Source organism: Postia placenta (assembly GCF_002117355.1).
Source record: "Postia placenta MAD-698-R-SB12 unplaced genomic scaffold POSPLAscaffold_6, whole genome shotgun sequence".
Lineage (NCBI taxonomy): Eukaryota > Fungi > Basidiomycota > Agaricomycetes > Polyporales > Adustoporiaceae > Rhodonia > Rhodonia placenta.
In genome coordinates this window covers 1,302,542-1,316,871 of record NW_020169837.1, presented here as the reverse complement: position 1 = coordinate 1,316,871, position 14,330 = coordinate 1,302,542, and the positions used below count along the sequence as shown (strand labels likewise).

The window sequence follows — 14,330 nt, the reverse complement described above, 5'->3', positions numbered from 1 at the left end:
CAGTAGGAAGCCTTGAGGCGAAACGAACTGCGCTCGGTCGGCGTCTTGCCCCGCTCCTCAGTGCATCGGTTGTAGGCGTAAGTGTAAACTTCAAGTAGCCATGTCCACCGGTGTGTATAACGTCGGAGAAAAAGTCCTGTGTTACCACGGGCCCCTCATATACGAGGCGAAGATAATCAAGTACGAGCACTGGGACGAGACTACGACCAAGCTTGGCTCTGTGGGCCCGCACTTCTTTGTGCATTACAAGGGGTGGAAGCAAACGTATGTCTCCCAGCCTCTCTCCGAAACTCGCTCAACTGACCCTTGTGTGAAATGGCACTGGGCGGACTGTACAGATGGGACGAGTGGGTGCAACCTAGCCGTCTCCTGAAGTACAACGAGACGAACGTTGCGCTGCAGAAAGCGTTGCAGAGCCAGGCATCCGCCTCCCAGGGCGCATCTTCCGCTGCGGCGGCGAAGGGCGCGACTAAGACATCGTCCATGAAGGACGCGACGAGGGTTGGCAGGAAGGACGGCGGGAGAGGGACGAAGCGGGGACGAGAGGAGGTCCGTCGTGCGCTCGTCTGTCTCGCTCTGGTCGCTGACAACACAGCCTGTAGGATGACCACAGCAAGCGGCCGGAGATGAAGCTGTCCGTGCCGGAGTCACTCAAGGTGCTACTCGTCGATGACTGGGAGGCGGTGACGAAGAACAACCAGGTGTGATCCCCTCCCTTTGGCTGGCATTCTGCATCCGGCTCATACAAGTGTGCTCAGCTAGTCAGCCTTCCTCGTACGCCTAGTGTCATACAGATACTCGAGGAGTACAAGAACTACGTTACGAAGGAGCAGCCACCACAGTTAGTACAACCCCCTAACGACATCTGTTTGTGGCTTTGTCGCTCACACATCACAGCCTGAAAGACCCTGCGATCCTGCTTCCGACCATCATAGCAGGCTTACAAACATATTTTGACCGTGCACTTGGGGCAAACCTGCTATACCGATTCGAACGACCGCAATACGCAGAGATTCGCAAGAAATATGTCACGGGCCCTACAGTCATCGTTGGCCAAGAAAAAGAAATGAGCTCAATATACGGCGCTGAACACCTTCTGCGAATGCTTGGTACATGTTCTGTCGTTCTTGTTGATGTCTTGCGCTCACGATGACTCCCTAACGACAGTGAGTCTCCCGCAGATGGTGGCGAGCTCAAGCATGGACTCCGAGTCAGTAGGACTCGTGAGGGACTATGCAAACGAACTTATGGCGTAAGCGTTCGTTTTACATTGTAGCGTTATCGCATTCTAAATGCTAAGCAGGTACATGGAAAAGGAGCAGTCGCGGATATTCATCCCAGAATACGAGTCCGCGAGCCTGGCGTACCAGAACATTTCTCGGTCGTGACGCTCGTCCTGCAGACATGACTGGAGTGTGACATGTCATGACGTCACGCGGAGGACGCCAGCAGTGGGAGCCCGGGTATATATATCAGAGTCGGACGCGTCTCGCCCTGTACTTTCCTTCCTTCTCCCAGTGCAATCATCATCATGGCATCTCTCCTCTCGAGCGCGACAAAGGTTGCCCACTCTGCCGCTGTATCTCTGATGGCCGCCGCTGAGGTGAAGGTCGGCTCCACCATTGCCACTGCGGTGCCTGTGAAGGAAAACGAGGCGGTGAAGACGTTCACGTTCGACGGGATCACGGGGAAGAACATCTTTGTGAGTCTGAGGGTTCCCATTGTATACGGAGCAAAATGTTAAAGCATTCAGGTCGGGGTGCCAGGAGCGTTCACGGGGACGTGCAGCCGCCAGATTCCAGGATACATCGAGCGGTATGATCAGTTCAAGGCGAAGGGTGTCAACGACATCTACGTGGTCGCGGTAAACGATGTCTTTGTCATGAAGTGCGCACACATGCTGGTTTGTCAGGCTCGCGCTAATCGGCGTGCGTTCCTTGCAGGGCATGGAAGGAGAATCTAGCCAGCGGAGGCACGCGTGAGTGAACACTATTGTCTCTAAGGAAATTCGATATATTGACGCGGCCTCAATTTACGTTACCTAAGCTGTCCGTTTTATTGCTGACGACAGAGGGTCTTTCGTCGGAGCTCTTGGTATGCTATGGGATGCCACCGAGCGCTTGGGAGCACCACGCTCAAAGGTAGATTGATAGTATGCACCATTCGCGCAGCGTAGCTGACCACAGCACTTATTTGCAGCGCTTCGTGCTTGTGACAGAGGGAAACGAGATCAACTTTGTCGCGGTGGAGCCTGTCACGTCGGAGTTGACTGTAACGGCAGCAGACAAAGTCCTTCCACTTGTATAGACGTCGAAATTGATTATCGTGAAGGCTCGAGGATAGCATTACCCATAACTATACATTATGGTCCTTCCGCAGTTCTCATGAAGATACGAAGACGTTCGCTGTACCCACGGTTGAAGCAAACTTGGACTTCGCATGTCGCAATTAGCACCACCATCAGTGAAAGCCATTCTCGACCAATCTGGCTACCAGTCCATTCACGCCTTTCCTTATGGACGATTGCGAAAGCAGGGAAAGTCCACTTAAGTTGGTTACATTTACCCAAGGCCTCAATTGCTGTACTCCCACAAGTGGACCTGGTTGGACATATTATCGCACGCTCGAGCTATCGAGACTTCATTTGTCCGGAGCTAGAAGTGATGCAGACAGAACTTAGGAAGGGTTCCCTGGAGCTGATCATTACAAGCAATCAAATTCCGGTCTATTATGGTGTGGCCAAGAGAGTCGCTCTCCGTGTTTGAATAGATCATCTGGAGGGGGTTAACTTTCCATCGACACGTCTAGTCATTGCAAGCTCTGTAGTTTTTCACTGCGAAGCTTCGCACACCATGCATCCCGCAGAGGCGCATCATTGAGGACGTACATTTGCCGTTCGGGCACTACGCGCCCACTTTTCAAAGGGATGCTGCGCTGTGAGGCACGGGGATACCACGCTAACCGAGACGCGTGGCGTCACATTCCCGTGCCCATCCTGTCACGCGCGGGCAGCATTAATCCGGTCCATGACATCGTCACATATCAACGCCCCGCGAGCACTCCAGCTGCTTGACCAAACAGCGCTCGCCATTCATGATAAGATAGTACTTCTTATTTGTTACTACGCATAGACAAATAAAACCCAAGCCCTCGACGACCATCGTGATCGCACCTAGGGGATAGTAGCAGGTATAAATATTGAGACTGTACATCGGCAGGAAGATCGCTCACGGTGGTGCAGAGCTCGATGGCGGTGCCATGAAGTACTCGAGTCTACTTGTATTTTTTGAAGGATCTATCATTGAGTCGTCAGTGAGTGTACATGCGTCGAGCTCAATGACTTACCTGGTGCATGGCTATCGTTGTTTGTCGAATAAGGATACAGAATAGAATCATGCAACCACCAAATCCCTGCTGTTTACCGACGAGAATAGAAAGAAAAGTAACCCAAAACCCAAAACCCAAAACCCAGAATGATTAGAACTCGAATCCATACAATAACCCCAATCGCCCCTCTCGCGGATCACAATCGCTCTTTTGCCCCACAGGTGGGGGGATACCACCTGTGATGCAGAAAGGTACTTCCGGCCATCAAGAGAAGAGACGTTGATCGTTCGCAGATGCTCCAAGGATGTTTGTGATTGGACGCAACGGTGCTCGGAACTGTAGGCCTCGCGTTGCGAAAGAATCAGCGTCAGGGGCTTTCTTACGAGCTTCCTGCTTTCCAGACACGTCCGCTTGCAGGCTCTCTTTGGCTGTCATCGCAGCGCGAGCTCGGTCAACACACGGACCCCATGGCTTATGGACGGGTGGCTTCGTCGGACTCGCGACCACCTTGCCCGGAGTCGCGCTGTTGGCATTCGGCGCGCTGGGCGTTGCAGTACTTATTGGGGTAATCTGAATTGTTTGCTTGACAGGCGTTGGAGGTACACTAGGCGTCGGCGTGTTGCTTATTGTCCAAGCTGCGCTCGTCGCCTTCGTACCCGGCATGGACGGAACCTGTATAGGCTCGCGCTCTGAAGAGGAAAGTCGCTCGGCAATATGGGAAGCCCCTGGAATCGCCAAGGTCCTCTGTTCGGGTTTGCGCGGCATCGAAGAGGCCTGTTGCTTGTCCACCTTGATGAGCTTCTCGTATGCACGCTTTGTGAGCCAGGCCTCATACACCGCACGCTTCTTATCCACAGCGGAAGGCTGCAATGGCCTCACCTCCGCTTCCACCGCTAGTTGTCTGACCTTACCCCTACTGGCAGACCCGCACATAGTCAATCCTGGTGCAACATTGGAAGGATCGGCAGCGGGAGCTCCGTATTGGTGGAGCTGTATGTGTTGCACTGCGTTGTGGACGCTAGGCGCATCGTCCCCTCCGACCTTCTTATAAGGCAGGAGGCGCTGACGTGCGATACCCTCACCACCGTCCTTGCGCTCAACCTGCCGGCCGCTGCGCTCTTCCTCGCGCATTGTCTTCAGTTTTTTCTGCAGCGTCAATGCCTTCTGTTGTGCCTCTTTGCTCAGGTTGCAGAGCAGCTTGTGCATGTCGTCGCCGTCCTCGTCATTATCCACTGAAGCCAGCTCATCGACCAGGGCAGAGTTCACCGCTGGCTCGCTGATGACCAGACCCTCCGTCCGGGCAGGTTGTACCGTATCCTTTTGGACAGACACAAGCTTAACAGAGGTAAGGGCAGGAACGGAAGCTGACGCTGGAACCATGACGGGATCGGCAGCGGGAGTAGGAATTTGGCGAATCGTCGAGAGAATGTTGCCAATGTACGTGTGCCAAGGCTCCTCGGCGTCCAGGTTGTTAGACCAGAACTGCTCACAACCAGATAAACGCGGGGAGTTGATCTCCCCGACTTCCTGGTCCTGCCACTCGTCGGTGCCGCTTCCTCCAATCTTCTCGCGCTGTATCAAGAAGTGCTCGAGTTGGTTCAACGCAGCACGACGCTTTTCGATGATGTCCGTCTCCATCTGCACGATCTTCGCGATGTCCTCGCGGATGCGCGCCGTAAGAATGGGAACACCATCCGCATTGACTGGGAGGGCGGGGAAGACAAAGTGAGGCTTAGAAGGCTTAGCGATCTGAATTGGCTCTGGCGCCGTTCTCTTGATGACAGACAAGGATAGAATAAGGCCGACGATTTTGCGCACACACTCGGAGGTGCTTGGCGCACGCGGAAAGGCAGTCTTCGTACCGGAGTGTATCGCAATTGCGAGAGACAGTTCGGGGCCAACGAGCGTGAGGTCCTCCGACGGTGCAGCGGAACGTGAGCCGCCACGCTCGCTCGTTACAAATGCACTCTCATCCGGTGTGCTGTAACGCCATGAGATCGTATTCTAGACAACAGGTGAAACAGCTTGCCTGTCGGAGCTCAAGTTGAGCGCGTTTGCAGTTGCATCCTCTTCATTGTTACTAAACTGTGGACCACAAAGGTGTTCCTCGACTCCCCTTCTCCCTTTAATTTTGCTGTGGTTTGTTCAGTGCAAATTACAATCATATCAACCTCTGGCTCACGTTTTGTTATCTCTTTGCGTGTGTACTTCGAGCCGAGGACGCTTGACAGTAATGTCTATGGCCGATTTTGCACACGCGATACGCTGCGTCTTGATGATATTTTGTGCGTGACCCTCGCGCTGCTTGACTGCGAGCTGTGATTCCTTGACCGCAACCAGCGCGCAAGCTGTGGTCGCCTTGCCTGTCTTCTTGACGACTGCATCTGCTGCGACCAAGGGCTTACCATCCCCTGTAGCTTGCACCTCGACGTCGACCACCCGCATTGAAAAAAGCTTTGCCTCGTCCGGCGCGGTGACCTCTGCGGGCGCGACAGATGCTTGAGCTTCATCAACAGGCTGAACTAGGCCCGGGATGCCGCGAGGTTGTCCGCTCTTTCTTGCCCGAGCAAGAACGGGGATAGACGAGCCTTTCGTGAGGAGCAGCGGGCGAGGAGCTGAGGCGGCCACGTTCTTACATTCAATCACGCCTGTCCGATCGTTGTTCGAGAGCTCTTCCTTGCTATTTCCGACACGATGCTTCGACGACCCACTGGCGGTGTTCGCCCGGAGGTGACTGTCTGACTTGGGCTCTAACAAGCGAGGGTTGCCCGCGACAATGGAGCCATTCTTGCTCTTGACGGGCTTGGAGACGGAGCGTGCACCATGGGCAGGGCGAGCTCTTGCGAGAGCAGTCTTGGTACGAAGCGACACTCCCGTCACAGCGACAGAATGGACAACGGGCTTGGACTCCTGTTGGTTAGCCGCTGTGCTGCGCACAGAGCTCTTAGGAATGCGCTGCATAGGAGCCTCCCTAACTGCCGGTGCCGTCTTTGCATTGATGTCGCCGATCGCCCCATTCGCATTTTTGACAGCGACTAGGACGGAAATACCTGACTTGCGCGAGATGTCTGCGGTGTCCGTGTCCTTACGAGCCGCGAGCGGTTTTGGGGTGCCGATGGCGTTCTTGTCCACATGTGGTGCCTCGCAGTGTTTCGACTTGCTGTCCCTGTGCCTGCAGCCCTCGCATGCCTTGCACTCCCGCTTGATCCGCGCGGCGACCTTGCTGAATATCTTCTGCATTTTCCTGGGCATATTTCTGGGCCAAGATTCTGTAGAGCAGAGGAGGAAGTGCATCCTTACGTATATGCGATGCTGATGCGGCGAACAACAGGAGGCTGGCGGCGGGCATATGGGTAGTCAGCCACTCAGTCAGCCTCTCACAGACATCATTCGGTGCGTTTGATTTACTATTCGACCAGCATGAATACTTCACCCGCTTGGTAGTCCGCTCCCGAATAGAATCGTGCAAAGATACCTTATATTCATCACCTGGCTTCGCTTAATTTGACAGTGCCTTTGTTTCTGGGGCGGCTGGACACAACAGCTAATCAAAATTCGAGTGGTGACGAGTGAAGCTTTTGCCTACCATTTCTACTTCTACCGCCATCGAGGATGTTACAATTTGACCTGTGGCGAGTCGCAAATGTCGTTGAAGAGGCGACAGATTTTCCTTGAGGGGTAACCTCATGGCTCCTTTGGGCATGATCGGGATCGAAATCGAGATTATGCAGTACTCATTGATCGTCAGACCTGGAACACCTAAGGGGCAAAAAGGACACCATGAGCATATTGTAGCTGTGTATCATGCGAATAGATGTTTATATCTCTTGCGATACTCAGCCGGGCTTTCCGCTTTTCTGAGGTTGCTGCAATGAAAAGTCAGTCAATAAGCTCCAACTATAGGTCATACTATTTGTTGTTTGATTGGTTACCGCTCGTCATTTGCTCCAGTTCTGTTGCGCTCGCGGGCTTACTGGTGGACTAGGAGTTTAGTCTACTGCCTGTCGGTTGATCGTTAGAGTCAGACGTGCGATAACGAGACCCCACGGCGAAGGCCAAGGCATTCTTCAGGAGTCGTTAGCAAGCACCGTAGCTTCCACACACTGGACAAACAGTGAAAATGAAATGTGATTAACATGAAACGGACATTAACAGGAACGAATACGATCAGGATGTTCGCCTATAAGTTATCCTCCGGGCCATCCTCGATCATGCGTGCATAATCCTCGTAGCTCGCGAATGTCGGTAAGCTCTTCAGCTTCTTCCTCCGGTCTTTCGCGCCGTCCTGCTCGCGTTTCCGCTTGCCCTTTTTGCTTTGCGCATCTCCTTCGGCGCCGAATCCAGACCACTCGCCTGCGTCGTCGGACGCGACAGAGCCATCGTACTCGATGAGGCCTATGCCTCCAGGCACGTCGACGTCGGCATCGAGCGACAACAAGTCTTCTGCATCTGAGCCTTCAACCAAAGAGAATGCATCGGATCCATCGTCCTCTTCCTCTTCTGGTTCGTCTTCGTTGGCAGACTCCTTGTCAGAGAGACTGATGTTTTCGTCCTCGCTGTCCTCGTCAAGCCCTGATGGGATATCGTCCTCATCCTCGCTATCTTCCATCAGGTCATCGTCTTGCAGTTCCGCAGGCATGGTTGCTTTCATGGCCTAATCGGAGATGTGATTTCAGTTCTCAGGGAGAAGGAGAAGAAAATGTGACATGCCTCCCAGATCTCTGCCTCATCTACGTCGCTATCGGGTCCTTCGACATCGTCTTCGACTTCAGCGGAAGGCTCAACATCCGATGCAGACAGCTCGCCGTCGTCACTAGCACCCTCGTCTCCGTCCGACTCGTCCGACTCATCCTCGCGGCCTCTCCGCTTCCCCACCTTCGCGGCCTTTTCGTCTTCCCTTTCTTTCTTCTTCGTGAAGTATCTGTGGAAGAACACCTGCAAGGTGTGAGCAGGCTGAGCGGACAACGGCGGGCGACACGACGCACCTGGTCGGCCGGCACGTCCTCTGCTTTCCTCTTCCACCAGTTCTCCTCGTTCACGCGCAGGCCGTCGTCGGCGACCTCGCCTCGCGACATCTTGACCCCGCCTGCGCCGTCCTGCGCGCTCGCAGCAGGCTGCATAGCGCTGGGCCCCCTCGTGCGCGGCTTCTTCGGGTTCTTGTACACGAAACGATCAAGGAAGTGCGAGAGCGTGTTGAGCGCGAGGTCGGGCGATGCGGTGATCGGCTCAGAGTTCAGCAGCTGGCGGGCGTGCAGCGACACGGTCGGGTGGTAGTGGTGGAGCAGGGGCATCTATAATGGCAGGAGGTGAGCGGAGGTGTACGAGTATGTACTGTGGAGCCGCGAAAGTGCACACCAGCTCGTACATCGGCGTCGCCGATGCGTGTGCGTACTGAGGGTCCCGCTTGAGGGGATCGTAGTCCTCGCCTTCCACCGGGACGACGCCCCGCTTGCCCTTGCCTCCCAGGAGGGTCTTGAGCTCAGGTATAGACTGGAAAAGCTGGCATTGGCAACAGGAAGGTCAGCATGAGTGTCGAGGAAGAGAGCACTAAACCACGCAACAGACCTCGCCGAGCAAGTACAGCCCGCCGGCGACGAACTCAGCGCCGCCGCCGCCACCGACGCCAACCGCGAGCACCTGCACGAACCGCCGCACGAATGCCGCCACCCGCTCGACGTTCCGGTCTGCCTTGAGCGCCTTGAACAGGAGGTTGAGGTACATCGCCTGCTTGTTGGACTCGGCGAGCCGCGCGTCAGCGAGCGAGGCATAGAGCGTGCGGTAGAAGCGGTCTGTGAGCGCCGTCGCAAAGGAGGACGCGGGCGCAGCGGACGTGGACGGCTGCGATGGGTGGTGCGCGGAGAGAGAGGTGGTGATCTGGAGGACGAGGAGCAGCGCCTGGAGCGAGATGTTGAACGTCGAGGTGTGCGTGATGAGGAACAGCGTGTCGATGTGCGCCTTGAAGCTGCGGGCAATCAGCACCATGGTCAGAACCGCATGCCGTGAACCCTCGGCGCAACACAAAGACCGGCCTACTCACGTCTCATCCCCCGCAACGTCCAGCTTCGCGAACGGCAACGCCCTGTTCACGCCTGTCAGGACCGCACCGAGCAGCCTCGACGTCGCATCCTCGACCTCGGCAAACCCGGCTGCCCCACGCACCTCCTTCGCGCCCGCCGGCCTCCTCCCCTTCCCCTTCCTCTCCCCCTTCTCCCTCCCCCCGTTCTTGCCCTTCGCCTTCGCCTCCCCATCTCCATGGCCACCGCCTTCTCCGCCGCTCCCAGCCGCTTCCTCGCTCACCTCCCCGCGGCGCTTCGCGCCGAGCACCTCCTCGAACATCTCAAAGTACACGCCCACCAGCGTCCGCGCCACCGCGCGGTCCGCCTCCGCGGGGCTCAGCACGACCTGGTTGAGCGTCACCGCCGCGTAGTACCACGCGTGCGCGTTCCACCGCGCCATCGTCGCCGGCCCCCCCGCGCGCGTGCCTGGGGCACCCTTGCCCCGCGCGTTCCCATCCGCGCCGCGTGCCCGACGCATGGCCGCCCCTTCTCCGCCCGCACCATCGCCCTGCGCGTCTTCGTCCGCGAATCGGATGTACGTGTGGACATGCCCGCGCGGCTCGCTCCCACCAGCACCAGCCCCAGCCGCGTCGCGCGGCCCCGGGCCCGGGCCCCCGGGACGGAACACGAGCGCGCGGACCTCCCGCACAATCACCGCCTTCATCGCGGGGTGTGCCTGCAGCAGCTGCAGCAGGTGGTAGCTCGCGCGCGAGCAGATCGCCTTGTCCGTGTCGCCCTGCGAGGCGCCGCGTCAGCATGTGGGGACAAGGTGCATGGGAAAAAAGAAAGCAGGGAAGAAAAGAAAGATAGGATAGATGAAAAGAAAGAACGAAAGAAAGAAATGAAGGAAGGGAAGAACGAGCGACCCGGCAGACCTTGGGAGCTCCCTCGGACGCAAAACTCCCATGGGCCAGCCCAGACAGCCTGGGACACAGCCATCTGTGCCCGTCGAACCGGATCCACATCCACACAACACACACAGACAGCGAAGGGGGCACAGCTATTCGGGCAGGTTCTGGCCAGCGAGCCTGCGGGCCCGAAACCCAACAACGCAGGCTGGCCGAGACAACCCACGCCCGTTTCCCCACGCAGCGGCAGATAGGAGTGCTCGAGGGCCTCCGGAAACACCAATGAATCAAGCCTCGTCACGGTGTAACATCGGCCAGGGTGCCAGCGTGTGCCCGAAAGTGTCAGGCTGCTAGAAAGGGCCAGAGTGCCCGAAAGGGCCAGGGCACCCGAAATGGCCAGAGTACCCAAAAGTGCCAGGGCAGCGGGCACCGGACTGCACCCGGTGTGACTCCCGGACATAGCGCGGCGAGCGAGAACGAGAACGAGAACGAGAACGAGGGGGATGTAGATACGAAATGCGTGCAACGCAGCAGAGATACGAGACGCGTGCAATGCAACAGAGACGCAGACGCGTGCGCGTGCAATGCACCAGAGACGCAAATACGAGACACGAGCCGCGAGCCGCGAGACGCAGATACGAGCGGCGCGCCGCCCACTCACCAGTTTGTGCACGAGGAGCCGCAGCAGGTTCTGCTCCTGCTCGGGGCGCTCGCGGAGGAGCGTCGCGATGAACCCGAGCGTCTGCGTGCGCACGTACGGGAGCGGGTCGAGGGAGTACGTCTGCGGCGGTGGCGGCGGCAGGTCGCAGCGCGGGGCACGAGGCGCGAGGTGAGGCGCACGGGTGTTGTCGGGTGTTGTTGTCGGCGTCGTCGTCGTCGTCGTCATATCGCATGTCGCATGTCGCATGTCGCACATCGCACATCGCAGCGCAACGACGGGGCGGACAGAGCAGGGTATTCATGAACGGACAGCGGTCATCGTCAGCACAGCGCGCGCGCACACACACACACGCAGGCGGCGTCACGCACCTCGAGCACGCCCAGCACGCCAAAGAACCACTTCTTGAGCCAGTCCTCGAACGCCCACAGCAGCAGGTGCGCGTCCGTCGCGCCCGCGTGCAGCAGCGGCTGGTCGCGCAGGTACCTGCCGCAGCCGCCCAATCAGCATCAGTATCAGTTCTGCAATTCCCCATCCTCAACCCTCGACCCTCAGCCCTCAGGCCTCGGTCCTCGCGCACAGAACGCGCGCGCGCGCAGACAGACAGACACAACACGCACCGCAGCTTCCGCCCAGGCGCGCCCCCGCCGACCCACCAGTCCACGACGCACCGCACCGCCTTCAGGCCCTCCTCCCTCCCGCCGCCGCCGCCCCCTCCTGTACCTCCTCCTCCGCCCACGCCCCCGCCGCCGCGGCGCGCCATCATGCCCGCCAGCCGCTCGAGCGCCGCGCGCTCATACACGGGCGCGTCGCGCACGCACAGCGTGAGCGCGCTCAGGCGGTCGCTCAGCGTGCCCGCGCGCAGCACCGCCGCGAGGAAGCGGCGGTCCGCCGCGCTCTTCCCGCCGCCGACCGCGCCTGTGCTCTTCCCGCCGCCGACGGCGTCCCACTTGCTCTCGTTTTTGTTGCCGGTGCCGGTGCTGTTGTTGTTGTTGTTGTTACCGGTGCCGCTACCCTCCCCGCCGCCGGCCGCGTCCAGCCCGTGCCAGCGCGCACTCTCGCGGTCGAGCAGCGCGTACGCGCGCGCGGTGAGCGCGGCGAGCTGTGCGGGCGTCGGCGTCGGTGTCGGGAGGGCGGAGGGTGCGGGTGCGGGTGCGGGTGCGGGTGCGAGGGGCGGGAGGGCGGCGTACCATGCGGGGGTCGGGGGGACGAGGAGCGAGGACGGGGGCGCGGGCGGTTCGTTGGGCGGCGGCGCGGGGTCTGCGGGTGTGTCGGCGGCGGGTTTGCGTTCGCGTTCGCGTTTGCGTTTGTCGGCGGTGCGCGTGTCGGCGGTCTTACTGTTGTCCTTGTCCTTGTCGTTGCTCTTGCTCTTGCCCTTGTCGTTGTCGTTGCTCTTGTCATTGTCGTTGCCCTTGCTCTTGCCCTTGCCCTTGCCCTTGTCTCTGCTGTTCACGGACACGGACACGCCTGCGTTGGCGCCGCCCCCGGGCGCGTGTGCGGGGGGCTTGTCTGCGTGCGCGCGCGCGGTGCGTGTCGAGGAGCGCCTGCCATTGTCGTTGTCTTTGTCCTTGTCCGCGGCGTGCGGCTGCGTGTGGGCGGGCACGGCGGGGCGGTCCGTCTGCTTCGCGTCTTTGCTTTTGCCCTTGCCGTTGCCGTTGCCTTTGCCTTTGCCGTTGCCGTTGTCTTTGTCTTTGCCGTTGTCTTTGTGTTTGTGCGGGCGGGCGCCCTCGCGGACGAGGAAGGCCGAGACGTCGTGGAGGAGGGCGGGCTGTGGACGAAGCAGTCCGCGGTCAGCAGGAGCGCAGATGCAGATCAGCGTATGTCATGTCATGTGGGAGAGAGGAGAGCGCGGGCGCGGGCACGCGCAAAGACGGGAGACGGGGAGAGAAGGCAGACAGAGACAGACAGACGCGGACGCAGACACTCACGTCGGCGTGCTGTGCCCCCGTGACGAGGGCGGGCTCGTGGTCGCGGTCGTGGTCCGCCAGCTTGGCGTCGTGCGGGGCGCGGTGGTTTGCGTTGGCGGAGAGCAGGAGGAGGAGGAGGATGGGTGCGCAGGCGCAGGCGGGCGACGGACTGGCGGCGCAACGCAAATTTGCGCATGCGCCGATCGATCGAGCGGGTCGATGGGCGTCTATGATGCTGCTCGCGCCCGCCCGCGAGCATTCATAGTGACTTGGCCTCGGCGTGCGCGGGACAAAGCACAAGGGCAGCGGTCGTGCGACTCTGTGTGTCGCCGTGTGTCGATGCATGCGAGGGGCTGGCCTGCGCAGACAGGGATGTCGTCGAGTGAGAGCGTGCGCCGGCCCTTGCGCGATCGTCGCTGCTGTCGTCAAGCACGCCCCATCGCACGCCCCAGTGCCGTTGCTCTCTCCTCGCCAGTGTCCTCTCCACGCTCCCACTCGCTCCCCCTACGCCCTCGCTCCGCCCGCCTACCCGCGCACGCACTCCTCCCATCACCCCGCCCCGCCTCCTGCCCAACTGTCCCCCCACGGACGTACCCACATCCCCTCCCCCCCGCGCCGCTACCCGCCCCATCCTATCCCGACCTGCACACCCGGCGCGCACCCCGCCGCCTGCACGCAACCGCCCTGCCCCGCCCCTCCGCGCGTCTGCCCACAAGCCCCTCCGGCACCCGCCCGCCCCCACGCCTGTGCGTGCGTGCGATCCCGCCGCGCTCACCCCATCTCACGCACCCTCGCGCTCCTTAGCCACGCTCTCCACGCCGCGTCTCTGGTCCCTGGTCCCTGCTCTCTGCCTCCCGCGGCCCGCACAACACAGCACACGCCAGCGCACACACGCGTCTCCTCCCCGCGGGGGCGGGGGCGAGACTCCCTCCATATCACTAGTGCAAGTGCAAAGACACGCCGCCAGCCCTCCGTCCTGCTTCCCCGCCGCTTCTCCCTGTCCCGGTCGTCAAAAGCCCAAAGCAGCCCCCCCGCGCCAGCCCCGGACTCGTATCACCCTCACCCTCATCCTCATCCTCATCCTCATCCCCGTGCGGCAGGGCCCCTCCTCTTCCTGCCCTCCCGCGCCCTCGGTCACACTCACCCGCCCGCGCACGCCATGCACCGCGCGCGCGCGCTCCTCGCCTCGTCTCGTTCCGCGTATCCGCGCGCTCCCTGTCCAGCGTCCAGCGTCCAGCGTTCAACGTCCAACGTCCAACGTCCAACGTCCAACTTCCACAAGAGCTCGGGGACACATCTCGCCGGGGCCGGGGGAGAGGCGGGTCGGAGGGCGGAGGCCGGGCGCGGGGCGCTGAGTTCCGCTCCACGCTGCCTAGCCTGCCACTGCCGCCGCTACCCAGGAGCACCCCAGCCACACCATATACCATACACGCACGCCGTCGGGACCCGCGGAGCCGGAGCGCACGACGACGACGACGACATTGACACCATACGTTATACGTCACACGATACGACGCCAGGACAACGCCCGCCC

At 59.9% G+C, this 14,330-nt stretch overlaps 6 protein-coding genes across 6 annotated transcripts; 3 read left to right on the top strand and 3 right to left on the bottom strand.

Annotated features, from left to right (window-relative positions):
* Nucleotides 1-64: 64 nt before the first annotated feature.
* On the top strand, nucleotides 65-1,541 carry POSPLADRAFT_1180954 (hypothetical protein). Its single transcript, XM_024488797.1, has 7 exons — nucleotides 65-264; nucleotides 339-549; nucleotides 603-701; nucleotides 759-841; nucleotides 898-1,109; nucleotides 1,168-1,252; nucleotides 1,304-1,541. The coding sequence occupies exons 1-7, from the start codon at nucleotides 101-103 to the stop codon at nucleotides 1,386-1,388; spliced, it is 939 nt and encodes a 312-aa protein (XP_024339660.1). The 5' UTR covers nucleotides 65-100; the 3' UTR covers nucleotides 1,389-1,541.
* On the top strand, nucleotides 1,532-2,307 carry POSPLADRAFT_1056229 (hypothetical protein; the record flags this gene model as incomplete). The annotated part of the gene is made up of 5 exons (XM_024480748.1): nucleotides 1,532-1,702; nucleotides 1,754-1,887; nucleotides 1,944-1,978; nucleotides 2,047-2,141; nucleotides 2,200-2,307. The coding sequence occupies 5 exons, from the start codon at nucleotides 1,532-1,534 to the stop codon at nucleotides 2,305-2,307; spliced, it is 543 nt and encodes a 180-aa protein (XP_024339659.1).
* A 1,284-nt stretch (nucleotides 2,308-3,591) lies between these two features.
* Nucleotides 3,592-6,676, bottom strand: POSPLADRAFT_1180950 (hypothetical protein; the record flags this gene model as incomplete). Its single annotated transcript, XM_024488796.1, has 4 exons — nucleotides 3,592-5,308; nucleotides 5,357-5,461; nucleotides 5,510-6,596; nucleotides 6,628-6,676. 4 exons carry the CDS (start codon nucleotides 6,674-6,676, stop codon nucleotides 3,592-3,594), a joined length of 2,958 nt encoding a protein of 985 aa, XP_024339658.1.
* Nucleotides 6,677-7,438: 762 nt separating this feature from the next.
* On the bottom strand, nucleotides 7,439-10,691 carry POSPLADRAFT_1065929 (hypothetical protein; the record flags this gene model as incomplete). Its single annotated transcript, XM_024482017.1, has 8 exons — nucleotides 7,439-7,981; nucleotides 8,062-8,262; nucleotides 8,313-8,618; nucleotides 8,683-8,826; nucleotides 8,893-9,289; nucleotides 9,365-10,119; nucleotides 10,364-10,398; nucleotides 10,427-10,691. The coding sequence occupies 8 exons, from the start codon at nucleotides 10,689-10,691 to the stop codon at nucleotides 7,508-7,510; spliced, it is 2,577 nt and encodes an 858-aa protein (XP_024339657.1). The 3' UTR covers nucleotides 7,439-7,507.
* A 521-nt stretch (nucleotides 10,692-11,212) lies between these two features.
* POSPLADRAFT_1056226 (hypothetical protein) lies at nucleotides 11,213-13,141 on the bottom strand (the record flags this gene model as incomplete). Its single annotated transcript, XM_024480747.1, has 3 exons — nucleotides 11,213-11,375; nucleotides 11,510-12,657; nucleotides 12,818-13,141. The coding sequence occupies 3 exons, from the start codon at nucleotides 13,139-13,141 to the stop codon at nucleotides 11,213-11,215; spliced, it is 1,635 nt and encodes a 544-aa protein (XP_024339656.1).
* Nucleotides 13,142-13,168: 27 nt separating this feature from the next.
* On the top strand, nucleotides 13,169-14,151 carry POSPLADRAFT_1056225 (hypothetical protein; the record flags this gene model as incomplete). The annotated part of the gene is made up of 2 exons (XM_024480746.1): nucleotides 13,169-13,186; nucleotides 13,249-14,151. The coding sequence occupies 2 exons, from the start codon at nucleotides 13,169-13,171 to the stop codon at nucleotides 14,149-14,151; spliced, it is 921 nt and encodes a 306-aa protein (XP_024339655.1).
* Between the last annotated feature and the right edge of the window lie 179 nt (nucleotides 14,152-14,330).